Here is a 15,042-nt window from a genome sequence, read left to right on the forward strand (position 1 = left end):
GTTATGGCAACAGTATGGCAATCATATGGAACGGCCGAACGGTTGTCAATTGTCAAATTATCTTTCATGCAGTCATAAATTCAAAATTATGACATTTGCTTATACTTCGTATTACAATTATTTTAAAATTGATTAGATATTTCTATAGGAATTGAGTTGGGTGAATTAATAAGGTGGTTCTTATGAGCATCATATGTGGGACCAACATTAACATCGTTGAGATAGGAAATGAATCCTCTCCATTTCCTTTCTCTCCATTTCCTCTCACAATCTCCTTAAATAATAATTTCCTCTTTCACACCCATTTTTCTTTATTTTTATGCGAAAATTTAGAACCGTTAGATGTTGTCACTATGCGATCCGGGCCATTAATAGGTACTTGCCTCTCCATTTCTTTTGAGGAAATGGAGAGAAAATGGGCTCGTTGAGATATCGCAAAACAATTATATTCAAATTAATTAAAAGTTGAATTTTAAAAGAGATTATATTGCAACAGCTAGTCTTGCTTGTGACAGGCTAATCCCGTCACAAGCTTGTGACCTCTCACAAAAAGGGAGAGGGGACAAGGTGGGGCACCCCCATGTGCTTCCCACTCACCTCTCAATGGGCATTTTGTGAGAGGAAACGGTGTCCGTCACAAGCTTGTGACGGATATCGCCCGTCTTCAATGAGATTTGGTGATATTGCAATTGTTTAACTTGAAGGCAATTGTTTGTTGAGAATATATCATGACAAATTAGAGTTGAAACTCATATTTACCATAATTAGTGATATAATGTTGAAATTTTTTCCCTAATTAGCTTCTTATCATGTTATCATGTGCCCTTAGGGCACATGTAAGAAAATCTGATATACATATAGCCAAAACGACAACTACTAAATATTTCGCTAATAAAAGTTGATTGAGGTGATAAATACGGAGTACTTGTGAATTTAACTGATATATTCCCTTAATATCATAATAAAAATTTCAATTGGTTTTTCTTAAGGCAGTTATATCTATCTTAAATTTAAAACGGGTCAAATATTACCTCATATAATTAGATAGACAAGTTTATTTAACTCATTTCATATTAATAACTGATTTGTCAATCTTTAACAAGAATTTGTGTACAACATTTAGATCGACAAGGTCACACCAGTAAAAGAGTTGGTCTCCCTTCAGACAGCTCATTTTGGTATGAAACAATAAGGCGAGGTTTTGTAACCATTTGACAGCCAAATGTGACTGTTTTTAAAAATAAATTACCATAAACTGTAACACTGGCTGGATCATTATTGTTAACATTTGATCATAAACTAGTATAGACCCCGTGCAATGTATGCACGGTATCTATAGAATTTTACTTTTTAGTGTATTATTTATGGAATTTAAATTGACAATCGTTTATTTTTCATGTTTCTTCTCATTGTATTTTGATTAGAGAAATAAAAATTTAAGTAGTAAGAAGTAATTAAATGAGTATTTTTTTGAATTTTTTTTTGTTTTTTTTACCGAGAAATTAATGATGTTAATTTACAAATATTTACTAATAACGTATTTTTTAGCCGCAACTTTTTATCATAAAAATTCACTGAATTTTTATTATAAAATACTTAAAAAAAAATTCTTTATCCTAAAAAGAAAATGAAATATTAAATGTTATAAATATTTAAATACAAAAGATTATGTCCATTTATAACCTATTATGTCTATAGACCTATAGTATATGCTAAAAATACCAAGTTTATTTTAGGAAATATGTTTTAGGCGGGAAAAATTGAAGTTTCGCCTATTCATTTAGTAAATAGGGGATGAGTCATAAAAATCTCATCTTATTATTATTCGGATCAAAATAGCAGTCCCAAACAAAAATTTGTGTCAGTTGATGTGGATTGGGGAGGATCGGTCAATGTGACAAAAATGTACGAGTAGTAATAATATTAGTAAAATAGCGAATTACCGGGAGAGAGGAGTGACTAAACATAGCAAGACAGTAAACGAGTAGTCGTCTGGACGATATAACAAAATAACCAAACAGAGAGAAGTGGCAGAACTGAGTAAGATGTTATGTCTAATTCTATCTGTCCAATACGCCACCACTGCCTAATACAATGGCCTCACTTACTTACCAATGTACCATGCATTATTTTATGTACACACACAATTATATCATATTTTTATTCGATTTTCCTCTAAAAAAAAGTTTTATACACTTCTCGAGTTCTCGTGTATCCCGGGCTTATTTCAGAGAATGATAACGTTAAAGGGCAAAATATTTCTAATGATTTTAGTCAAATAATTAAAACATTAACAATCTAGCTGGCATGTGTTAATGGGAGGAACTTTATTTTATTGCATGTTAAATATTTTTGAAGAGTATATAGGGTATTATACTAAATATAACATACTAGTACTCTATAACTCGGTTGAACCCAAATATCCAAATAAAAATTTGGTTTTCTTTATCTAGAGGACCATGAACTAATAAATACATTTGTCTTGTCCTTACACACAAGTACACAACAATCTAAAAAAATCGATCATTACTCTCTCATTTCTGATCATTTGTTTATCTTTAATTAAAATATTCTCATGCAAAATAAAAAGAGTAAATAAATGATTGAGACTCAAAGTGGCCATGTTCTTTTATGTTGAATGGAATTGAACTGAACTTAATTGAGTTGAACTGAACTGAAGGGAGCTAAAGTGAGGTGAATACATAAAACTGAATAGAAGTGAGCTGAGATGAATATAGTTTAAATGAGCCGAACTGAGCTGAATGATAACTGAAATTAAACAGAAAAGAATAGATACTAATTATTTAAACAAAATCGCAATAATATAAGTTAGAATTTAATAAGCAACCTTTTTTTTTACCTTAATAAACACAAAAAGTTCACCACTAATAAGATCTTATGAGACAAGAAAAGCATAGTCTTGGTCTCACTAAGAAAAGCAATTGTAAATCCTGCTGCTTAAGCAAACTAACGTTATGGATTACCCTTCTGTGTTTTAGCGGCTAATGTTAAAGAAAGTTTCAAATTCTTAAGCATTTTTTGCTCTTTACTTTCACAAGTTTTGTGGCTTCTTTTTGGCATGTTCTCTATTTTCTATGCAAACTTCTATAGTAAGAGATTCTTGATATAAAAGATCATCACACGTCGTTACTTTCTTTTTATTACACAAAAATCGCAGTCGGTATGTCAGATGTGTATTGGATAAATCCTCGAGTATCCATGCATGGACCATGATAGTATGTAAAGAAACCCTAGAAGATTTTTTTTAGGAAATTGTATTTAAAATTCATGAAAATTTAACCAATCTTTAACCATTAGAGAAATCAACCATATTGAAAATGGTGTTGCCTATTATTACGTAGTTTGTAATTGTATGGAGTAAAAATTTTACTCGACTTAAAATCTTATAAAAAACATCATTTACATGTAAAATATATCTATCGGATGGTATCCATCGTTTTCCTTGTAGTGTTTTATTATTGTTAATTGTTTTGAAAAAATAGAGATTTATGAGTCTATGATCATCTTAATAAGTACTACACTCAAAAATCTTATAAGAAGCATTTACATGTAAAATCATAATTAAAGAGACTTATACATGTATATCTAAGTACAAAACTTATTATATATATCTTTAGAGTATAAAAATCGATCTTGAGACTACAACCATCAACTTAGGTTTTAGGTTGAGATGGTTTCTTAATATGTATTAAAGAATATTGTGACCGAAAGATCACAGATTCAAATGTCATCACCCATAATTTTTAAACTGAAATATTAAGCATCAAGTATAAGAGCGAGGTATGAGGAGACTTGCAATTGCATCCGGTTTCTTAAGCTTTTAGATTGTGGTAGCAAGCAAATGACAAGTCGAAAAAAAGGTTTAAGCATAACTTTAAAGTGTTTAAGGACTTTAACTCAACGTTAAGAATGTTTAAGTTTCACAAGAGTGGCAAGAACAATATGGAAGCTTTTAAAAGGTAGTATAGTTATAATTAGAAAAGACATTGATTGATCACACACCTTTAAGTAATGTATGTATCAAGACCTTAAACTAAAAGTGTTCTTCCTAGTTATATCAATTGTCTCATTTACTTTGCTTATTTTTGCCTTTTTCGTTGAGACCAAAATCATAAATTATGGACCACAGACACTTAGAATATACGAGTACTGTTATTTTGTTTATGCATGGTAATAACTAATAAGTTGAGTTCAAATCGTCTATTACGTATTCTTATTTTGTTACACTTCCGTTTAATTGATTCTACATGCAATCGATTGGATAACGAGATTATTTATGTTAAGTTTATTTATAAAGTTATTGAACTCATTCACAAAGTATTGAGTTAGTTTTGACCTCAATACATTTATAATAGCTTAGTGACAATGAATCTTATGAATCCTATCAATTTCGTTTGATGGTAATACAAGTAACAAGTATACAACTTATTGCAGATATTGATTAATAAATAAATAAATAAATAGGGATGAATATACAATTATCAAGTTAATAGAAAGTACTCCGTAAAGTGTAAACAAATAGTTTATGAAGAAACCGAAATACGGAATATAAAACAAACTTTGAATTTAAAATTAAAATAATAAGAAGACAAAACTAAAAATGCAAATTAAACACACTTTTTTTTAGAAAACGTCATACTTCACTTGTACAATGACCGTCCATATAGAACTGATAATCTTACTCCCGTTATTTAGAATAATATATCTCACTTTTACGCTAATAGTTTATTTTACATATACTTTTTTAATTATTTGATACAATTGTTGGCCTTTTTTTTTAAAAAAAAATTACATGACTACCCTCTATTTTAATTCAATTAGGTTAATTGTCTTAAAATAAATGTCTGTGATATTTAATTAGCTCTTTATCACGCTCCAAATAAATAATCACATGTTCTCTTGTAAGACCACCTTGCATATAAATAGTGTAAACAAATTTGAAACAAGGCGTAGAGCAAAAGAGTATTTTGAATGAACTTATTTAAATAGAAAAGAATTTTTAAAGTGGATAAGTATACGTTATACAAAAGCCTTGTGGGAAGTCGGAAGACCGATAGTATACGGCAAATAGGGGATACGATACGAGACAGATCAGACAGCAAAAGAGAGTCGTGCATGGATTAATGCAAAGCTTTAACAGTACACATGATATATATATCAATAGGTCTTGGTATAGACAGGTGGGGCGAACAGACGGGTAAAGACCTCTAATAAAATGGGTAGGAGGACAAGGTGAGGCACCCTCCATCTGCTTCCCACTTTATGGCAAATGGGTATTTTGTGAGGAAAAATGGTATCCGTCTATACGTATAGACGGATAGTGCCCGTTTATAATGAGAATTTGTGTATATATATTCACCGTACGTGTAAATTATCAGTTGCAAGCTAAGTCTTGTAAACATGGTTAAAAGCTGCTGCCCAGGAAGGTTTTGCAGCATAACTGTGTGCTCCTGGTAACTTCTATTTAAAGCCACTAAACACTCTTATCCACCCTCTCTTCTTCTACATATTTAATATTTTCGTATCATTATTGACTCATCATTATACATTTATACGTTCCATAACGATACTACTTGGTATTGGTAAACAGGTCGCGTACTCGTATTATGCCGGGTTTGTATTCGTGAACACCTTATTAAAGATATACAAATGAACAATTTGTTGTATAACATACCTAGCTAGATGGCTAGATTAGTAGTTTTGTGATCCTTTGAACAATTTGTTGTATAACATACATAATTGTTACTCCGGAATAAGTTGGGTCTTTAATGTCATTTTTTACAATAGTGATCTATGAGAGCTGTCATTTCAGGGTTTAATTTAACGCAAATTATTGCATAAACCAATAGGTCTAACACAATCCGGCCAGAAAGAAATATAAAATCAACCCACAATTTTGTCTCAAAATTAGAGCATATCCACTCGAGATAACACGAGAGTGTCAATAATAAATTTTTATTTAAACTTTATCAATATTAAACTAAACTTTATAAAATTCACTTGTACAATTATTATTATTATTATTTGTCCATTTACCCTTAACAAAAATTGATATTTTAACTCAAATGTTAATTTTCAACCAAAATCTAACCAAATCATTTACTCCATACTTATTTACACAATTTAATTTCAACCAAAATCTAGACAAGTTATGAAAGCAACGTTTAGGCAATTAATTATGCATATAAAAGTAAGTTTATTTTCATAAAAAAAAAAATAGAATTGCTTAACTAAATACTCAACTACACACGCATATAAATCATATTACACCCCTTATCTTGATTATTTATTAATTATATATCAATTCCAGGTGTCTGAATCACTTGTTAATATTTTCTACTTTAAGAAACACTAATTCATTAAATAATTTATCAATTTACATTTATATTCTCTTCTCATCCAATAATAATAGCTACAATAAAGGTGTAACCGAATCAAGTCGATATTGAACTCGATAAAGCTCCAGATTGGCTTACATGTAAAAAAATCAATCTCAGACCTTATTTTAGACTCTTGAAATTAGAGCATGATCTAAGATCGTGTAATTTTTCTCGAGCAATTTTTTTTTCGAGCATGATTACGGCCTTAGCCCTTAGCCAAAGTTGATCTTAGCTAGCTTTCATGGGTTCATAATTGATTGAGATTTGAGCCATAAGTGGAGCTCGGGGCGGATTCTTATACTGGTATAATTTTCACTTTTTTTAAAAATCGTTTATTAAAAATAAATATTTTAAAACAATATAACAATTATACTCGTAAAACAAAAAAGATAAAAAACGAGCCTAGACGAGTTTTCAGCCCCAAGCCTAACAAAACACGTCCAACTTAGATTTTAGCAGCTAAATACTTAGGAATTTCAAAGTTAATTGTGGAGGGTAATAACTTATGTGTTATTAACTCGATTCGAGGTACTTGGCAAATTCCGTGGGAAATTTTTAGTATTATCAAGGATGTGAAATTACACCTTTATTTTCGATGAAGTGATAATTAAACATTGATTTCGTGAAGCCAACAAGGTTGCCGACTTCATGGCTTCTGTTGGACATTCATGTCCAACTCTTTCGAGGTGGTTTGATAGCCGGTGGCTTCAACTTACCTCCCTCATTCGAAAGGATGAGATAGATTGGTCATACCCTAGAGGATCAACCTAATTTTCTTTAAACAAAAAAAAAAAAACTTAGATTTTTTCAAGCTTGAACTCAACCGAGCTCGAATCAAACTTTAACCAAACCGATTCCGAAAGCTCGAACCAAAAATCTGTAATACGACACTCACACTCCCGCCATATTTGTTTTCGTTTCAGTATCCGGGAGAGAGATGAGAGAGGCAAAAATCCATGGAGAAACCACGTACCGTCCAATTCTGATCGCCGCCACTACAACCGCCGCTACCGACGTAATGCTCGAAGCGTCGCCAATTCGCCGACGCTTGGAGATTCTCTTCATATTGTGTGAGATTTCGATTAATTTGATGCGTTAATCTCTTCGTATTTTCGTGATAATTTTCATCATTTTATTGATACTTTACGCTGTTTTCTGCATTTGTGCTTGATTATGATGAATTTATTGAGATTTTTATGTGCAATTAAGTTAAATTAGAAATTGAATTAAAGGCTGAATTAGAGCGATTTTGTAGGATACGGTTGTCAATCAAATTGCAGTTATTGTGAATGATTGAGGTTTGCGATTACGATTACTAACAAATAGTTAGGTTATTTAATCGATTATCTCAGAATTTTGTATTATTATTCTTGCTGGATATTATCGTCGAGGTGATTTGTTTTGTCGATTTTCGATTTTTAGTAAAATTTGTGAGAATTTTATGTCCATTTGTTATTGATGTGAGTGATTATGCAATGCAGCTGCGCTGTGAGTCGAAAAACGGAATCGTTTCATGGAGTGAAGATTTGCTGCCAGATTGTTCATCAGTTCTGTGGACTGTGATGTAAGGTGAAGACAGAATGCTATTACCTGATTTACTAAAACACTTCTCTATTTTGTGTGTTAATTCCGCGTGAATTTGTAGTTATGTTTGACTGATGCTCGAGTTTGCAGCAACATGTTTCTGTAAAACTTTAGTGAGTTGAATTAGACAGTGTAGCTGTGTTGGCTGTGTATTTACTCTTTATAATTAGGTTATATAGTTGAAAGTGAGGGAGTTGCATATGTTTTTGCTGAATATAAATGTCCGAGGTGGCGCAAGGTGCTTTGAGGTGACAAGGACCGTTGGTGATGAGGCACAAAACGCTAGGCAAAAGCGCGTGCCTCACTGATTGTATTTCTCAAAGTAAATTTAGTAATCCGTAGTACAACAGAACTTTTATTTGGTCCTTAAAGAGGAATAACATGTAAAAAAGTAAAAGTTAAGGATAAGGTAGCAAAGAGAAAGGCACAATTGAAGAACTTGAAGAAAAAACAATGGAAATTGTGTAGTAAGAACTATGGAATGTAGTCCATCTCACGCTGGATGGGTTTATTCAACAAGGCACACCGAGGCACTGTGGTTAGCGCCTTAGTGAGCCTTGGGCTTAAGTGTGCCCATGGGCACAGTATTTTGAAACTAAGCCTGATTCTTAATTAGGCCGTCTTACCAGAAGTATAGGATTCACTTAATCATGCAAGAGCTTTGGACATGTGTGTTGTTATGCTCATGAATGACTGGGAGTTGATAGGCAAAAGACGATCGTAAAAGTGATGGTTGGATTTTTGTTTATACTTTATACATCCATTTCTATTATCTAATCACTCACTTCATGTGTGTTTAAGATGCATAAACTGTACAAGTGTGTATAAGTATGTTTGAGTAGATTCTCTTAGTCGTCTCTTCTTATAAGTGTAATGCACTCAGCTGATAAAGTCATTATGCTGGCTTAATGGGCGACGACTGTCTGACTGAATTGCACGTAGACCGTTTGTATGAGGGGTCATTTCTAGCCATTTGTATGTGTGGATGTTGCACAGCATTTTCAAGAATTGGTAGGTCTGGGGTTTCATTTTTTGCAACTAATTTCAAACTGAAGAACATGTTATTTCAACCTGTTCGTTTGTATGAGGGGTCATTTATATGTGTGTCGAAGTAGCACGGCATTTTCAAGAATTGATAGGTCTAGAGCTGCATTTTTCCCGACTGAATATTGGACTCTAACGAACATGCGTAGATGTAGCACCAGGCACCAGCATTTTCCAGAATTGTTATCGGTCTAGCATTGTATTTCTTAGGACTGAATTTTTGACATAGTATGTCACTCTGTTCGTTTGTAGTAAGGGTCATCTAAGCACACGAATGTAGCACTAATTTCCAAGGATTGATCTATGGTTGCATTGTTTTTTTCTTTTCCGATTGAACTTTCCCTGTATGACTCAATGTGTGAGCAATCAATTGTATGTTCGTGCATCTAGTGTGCTAGTTTGACGATCACAGTTCTTCTGATTTAGTTTTAATTTGATAAACAGATTCAGACTCAAGCATGTCAAAATCATATATCTGAGAGGGATTAAGAATTACAGAAGATGTTGATTGGAATTTGGAAAAAATCCTGACGGTAGTCAATCAATGAAGGTAAATTATACCCTACTATAGCATCGAAAGCATGCTGTTAATGGTTTCAGTTATTAATTTCTTATGTCATCAGTTTATATTCTGCTTTAGATGGACATTGTTGAATGTGTGACGCTTGTTTAACTGCGCGTTTTTGCTGATAAAGATCCTGATGACAGTCAATCAATGAAGGTAACAGTATTACCCTATTATATCACTGAAAGCATGCTGTCAATGGTTTCAGTTATCAATTTCATAGTGTCACTGGTTTATATTCTGCTTTAGATGGACATTATTGAATGCGTGATGCTTGTTTAACTGCGCATTTTTTGCTGATAATCTCACGCTGAAATAAACATCATATATGCGGATATGCTTCATGTGATGCTTCTTTATGGTGATGTTATTCCTCAGTATCACACCTAGCTGCTGTACATCTTCTAAATCTGGCCATGCACTAGAGCAACCATGCTAGCTACTGCGTGCTAGTTAAGCCTTTGGTGAGGAAAATACATTTGAGCCGCATAATAGAGGAAGGAATCTGGGTTTAGCTCCTCAATTAAGTCTTCCTTTTCGCTAAGGAATAATCTTAGGATACGTGACTTATTGGGAAGTTTTTGAGTATACACGAATGTGGTTAGAGTACGCCCAAACAATATGCATTGATTTGTACGTGAAGTTTGTACATAATACAGTGTAATGAGCGGCCATAGTTATGTACTTCATCACTATGATGGGTTGGGGTGGTTTTCAAATCACTCCGATTCATAGAATACTATTCTAAAAAATAAAAATTAAAACAAACCTATTCCTCAAAAGTAAAATAAAATAGTAAACAAACATAAACAAAATTTTAAGCCGAGTCTTACTAGGTTATGCCCGCCTCACATGTAAATATATATGTAATCAAGCATTGCTTGGGTTTCGTGTTAGATAGATTTGACCTAGCTCAAGCGACCTTCAATAAAACCAATTTTGAGTAATTATCGAGCAAACTCAACTCTATTATATTCTTAATATACTTGTAGTCGGTATATTATTTGGCTATTATTGTATAACATTTTAAGCCCATGAGTCAATTTTTTTGTTGGAAATGAAACCACGAAGTCCTGAATATCACCTCTCATAATCTTATTAGTATGTCATATAAACGTGGAAATCGAAAATCGCCTGACTTTATCATTCTCTTGTTACTTGCAAACCTGGTTGACTTTAGTATTAAACTGCTAAAACTCTTCGTATGTCCGTCCGAGTAGTTGCCCTTTGCGGTAATGTCAATGAGTGATATAACCCAAAAACTTGGGATTACATCACATCTTATTCACATGGGACAATAGATGATAGTTGGATCACTTTGATTTTATTTTCCTATTTCTAATAGATGATAGTTGGGAGTTATTAATTCAATTTTAATCTGACTAATAATTATCAATGTCAGATTAATATACTCTTTGCTTTAAAGTCTCTTAAATTAGTACTCTACTTATATATGAGTTAGCTAAATGCCTTTTCATGTTATTAAAGGGTTATCTGTAATTCATGGGCATGCATCAATTTGCACAAAAACTACATGAGATGGTGAAGAATATATATAAATATTTGGATTGTTAAATGTGATATATTCTCATATATAATACTCAAATAACAATTTTTATTTTTAGGTTTTTTTTTTCCAAACTATTGTTGTTTTAGCCCCCATTTGAGACTATTTTTCGTAAATGGGTTCGCGTCATTAACTTATAAAGAAAAATTTACAAATACTATAGTCGCTTGGTAAAATATCACTGGTCTCTAGTAAGAGACATACGGAGTATTTCGTATATATTATTTTGTGTGATTAGATGTCATAATAAGTCATTTGGTCTGGTGGATAAGTCATTGAGTCCGTTTTTGAAATAATGCTCAAAAATAAAAGAATTGTCGTTTTGGGTCGGTTTTAAAAACAATTATCGAAATGGTGTCCACGTAGGCTCGTTTTTGACGAGCCTGTAGGAGGCTTAAACACGCCATACGTATTGGCGTGTTTACTTCAATGAACACGCCATACGTAATGGCGTGTTTATGCAGTCCAAAAAACTAATCAAAGACAGAAGCTGAGAAATATTATCAAAGGAAACACGCCATACGTAATGGCGTGTCTAAGGAAGAAAACACGCCATACGTAATGGCGTGTTTAAGCAGCCCAAATTTCTTACCTGAGTCCAGTAGCTGCAAAATAGAAGAAAATAGAACACGCCATACGTAATGGCGTGTCTTAAGAGCCAAACACGCCAATACGTATGGCGTGTTTAGGCAGAATTTTTTTTTTTTTTTTTAGTATATCCGTCCCTCCGTCCCTTTCTACTAAACAAAACCTTCATTATTTCGCCTCACAAAGACATACCGCGATAGAACAAACCTCAACAAACCTCACTCCCCTTCTTATTTCTTCACCTCACACTCATCTCCTCCGTGAATCTCCGGCGTATCTCCGGCATTATATTGGGTTTTTGCTATTCAAATTATACATTCTACCTAATTAGCAAGGTAATTTAATTCTTTTAACTTATTTAATTTCATCTTTTGAATGTAGATTTTGCTTATTTTGTCTTGATTGTTGGTAATTATGTTGTTTTGTGCCTAGATCTACAACTTATATGTGTTAATTTAAGGTTGATAAAAAAAAGCCCCAAATTTTCGAAACCCTAATTAGGTAGGATGAACGATTTCTGATTTTTAATTGTTGTTTAGGTATGTATTTTAGGGAAATTAGGTTATTGGTAGTTGATTTATACTAAATTTGTTCAATTTTTTTTTATAGAATGGAAATTTGTGATTTTCCTCTTATTTGTTATTGGGATGGTGAAGTGTTGGAGCAAAATGGATGTGTAACCTATAGAGGAGGGAATCAATGTTTTATTCTAGCTAGTACAAAGATGACATATCTTGAATTAGTTGAAGAGATTTATAAGGGAATTGGTGTTCAAAGTTTGGGTACTCAATTGAAGGTAATGATGAAATTTCCGAGTCTTAGGGTGTTTCAAAATTGTTCCTCTTAATAATGAGGGAGCCTTTAAAGCGTTATGGGCAAGTATTCGTCATTCACATGCTCCTTCAATGGACATATTTGTAGAAGTTTCTACTAGTCAAATTGTCATTCCTACACCAAGTATTAGGCTAGATGATGTTGCTCAATTTGTTTCACTTGAAACTAATTACGTAAATGAAGGGGAATTTGATGGTAACTTAGAAGGTGATGAGATTGATGAGGAATTGGCAATACTTGATGAGAATTTGTTGGCAAATGAAGAAGATGGTGATGATGATCTTGTCTTTGCTAGTGCTCCCATCGTTGAGTTTAATAAGATTGATCAATTAGATGAGGATGAATTGAATAGCCGGAAAACTTGGGAAAATATGGTAAGATATGAACATGGGAAAGAGTTTGCGGTTGGACAAGTGTTCCCAAACAAAGCTTCACTTAGCGATGAGGTGACATCATATTGTGTTAAAGCAAATCAATTTTTCAAAGTTGCTGAATCAAAGCCTAATACTATTACCTTCAAATGTGGCCGGATTCCTACACCATGTAATTGGCGGTTAAGGGCTACACAAAAAGACTTTCATTCTGAAGTTTTTACCATTGTGACATACAAAGGTCCTCATGATGAGTCTTGTGTTTGTGACATGGTACCTCAAGACCACATGAATTTGAAACGAGCATTCATAAGTCATGAGATTCGTAACCTTGTTGAGGGAGATTGGGGATATAAAGTAAACTCTATTGTTACTTATATTTTAGATAAGTATGGTTACACAATTTCATACACCAAAGCTTGGAATGCAAAACAAAGAGCAATTGAGGAAATATTTGGAGATTGGGATAAATCATATGAGTTGCTACCTCGTTTCTTGCAAGGCTTAAAAGAATCTAATCCTGGCACTATTGTTCAATTTTATACAACACCAACAACTAACCCAAATGTGCAAAAATTCAAGCGTGTTTTTTGGGCATTTAAACCATGTATTGATGGCTTTGAACATTGTCGGCCAATTTTAAGCATTGATGGAACCCACTTATATGGAAAGTTCAAGGGAACTATTTTGACAAAATATGTCAATTGATGCTAATAATCAAATTTTCCGGTTGCTTTTGCTATTGTTGAAGCCGAAAATACCGATAGTTGGCCTTGGTTTATGTCATGCATAAGAGTATTTGTTACCAAAAGAAGTGGGTTGTGTGTCATTTCCGATAGACACAAAGGGATTATGAAAGCAATGAGTGAAGTTGGTAGTGGGTGGGAGGAGCCGTATGCCTATCATAGGGTTTGCATTCGTCATTTGGCTTCAAATGTTAATACAAGATTTAGAAATACTTGCAGCTTAAAGAAATGTTTGGGTCAACGGCAATGCAATTACAAAACAAGAAGTTTGACATAGGATTTCGTCGCCTAGGTGAGTTGAATAGAGAGGCACAACAATATGTTGTTGAAATTGGAATAGAGAAGTGGTCAATTTGCCATGATGGTGGACATAGATATGGAATATTGACTACTAATTTGGCGGAGGCATTTAATAATGTTCTTAAAGGAGCACGTTTTCTACCCGTAACGGCAATCATAAAGTGTGTATTTTTTAGAGTCAATGCATACTTTGTTGAGCGACGTGAGTTTGCAAGGAAACGGTTGATGAAGGGGCTTCATTATAGTCCGAAGATTACAACCTTGTTGGAGGAAAATTGCCAAAAAGGAGCATACCATAAGGTTGTGGCTTTTGACCATGTCGGAGGGGTGTACCAAGTCACAACACGTAGAGGTTCTCGACCCATGTCACATGGTAACCATTTGCACACCGTTGATTTATCCAAGAGGACATGTACTTGTAACAAGTTCCAAACATACAAGTATCCATGTTCACATGTGTATGCCGTTTGTAAAAAGAAGGGTTTAAATGCTACTCAATTTGTGGACATCGCCTATTCTACCGGAGAACACTTAGCTTCATATGCTTCTAAATTTCACCCTTTGAAAGATGAGGCTTATTGGGGTCCTTACAATGGGCCTAAAATAGTATGCGATGAGCAAAATAAACGGGGAAAAGGAAGACGGAAGAATAAAAGATTTCTTAATGAAATGGATGAGAAGAGTAAGAACAAGGTCACATGTAGTTTGTGTCGTGGTTTAGGCCACAATAAAAAAACATGTACTTTGAGAGTTAACAATTCACAAGGGTATTCTACTACTTACACTTGTCTTTAATTTTTTTTATTACCATAATTTTTTTAATTATTTGAAAATTTATTTTCATGCTAATCTAATAATCTTCTTTTAAATGTGTAGGAATAATGGAACAACATCAACAACAAGGCCCTTGAACCCGGAACTTCTCACACAACAAGAGGTACACCGGAGCAAGGCAATATTGGAAGGGCGGGACGTTGGTTCCCTTCGATGTAGGTCACACTTAGTTTCGCACAAGGGGTTTTTGGTAAGTGATCAAGTAGTT

The 15,042-nt window shown here is 33.4% G+C and overlaps 1 protein-coding gene and 1 long non-coding RNA gene across 2 annotated transcripts; both read left to right on the plus strand.

The window, feature by feature from the left end:
- The first annotated feature begins 7,201 nt into the window (after positions 1 to 7,201).
- Positions 7,202 to 10,266, plus strand: LOC141644860 (uncharacterized). The gene is made up of 3 exons (XR_012544514.1): positions 7,202 to 7,471; positions 9,474 to 9,579; positions 9,670 to 10,266. It is a non-coding gene; the product is annotated as an uncharacterized LOC141644860 (long non-coding RNA).
- Positions 10,267 to 13,928: 3,662 nt separating this feature from the next.
- LOC141640885 (uncharacterized) lies at positions 13,929 to 14,911 on the plus strand. Its single transcript, XM_074449572.1, has 2 exons — positions 13,929 to 14,682; positions 14,877 to 14,911. Exons 1-2 carry the CDS (start codon positions 13,929 to 13,931, stop codon positions 14,909 to 14,911), a joined length of 789 nt encoding a protein of 262 aa, XP_074305673.1.
- The last annotated feature ends 131 nt before the right edge of the window (positions 14,912 to 15,042 follow it).

The sequence above is a fragment of the Silene latifolia genome, chromosome 1 (assembly GCF_048544455.1).
Source record: "Silene latifolia isolate original U9 population chromosome 1, ASM4854445v1, whole genome shotgun sequence".
In the NCBI taxonomy this organism is placed as follows: Eukaryota; Viridiplantae; Streptophyta; class Magnoliopsida; order Caryophyllales; family Caryophyllaceae; genus Silene; species Silene latifolia.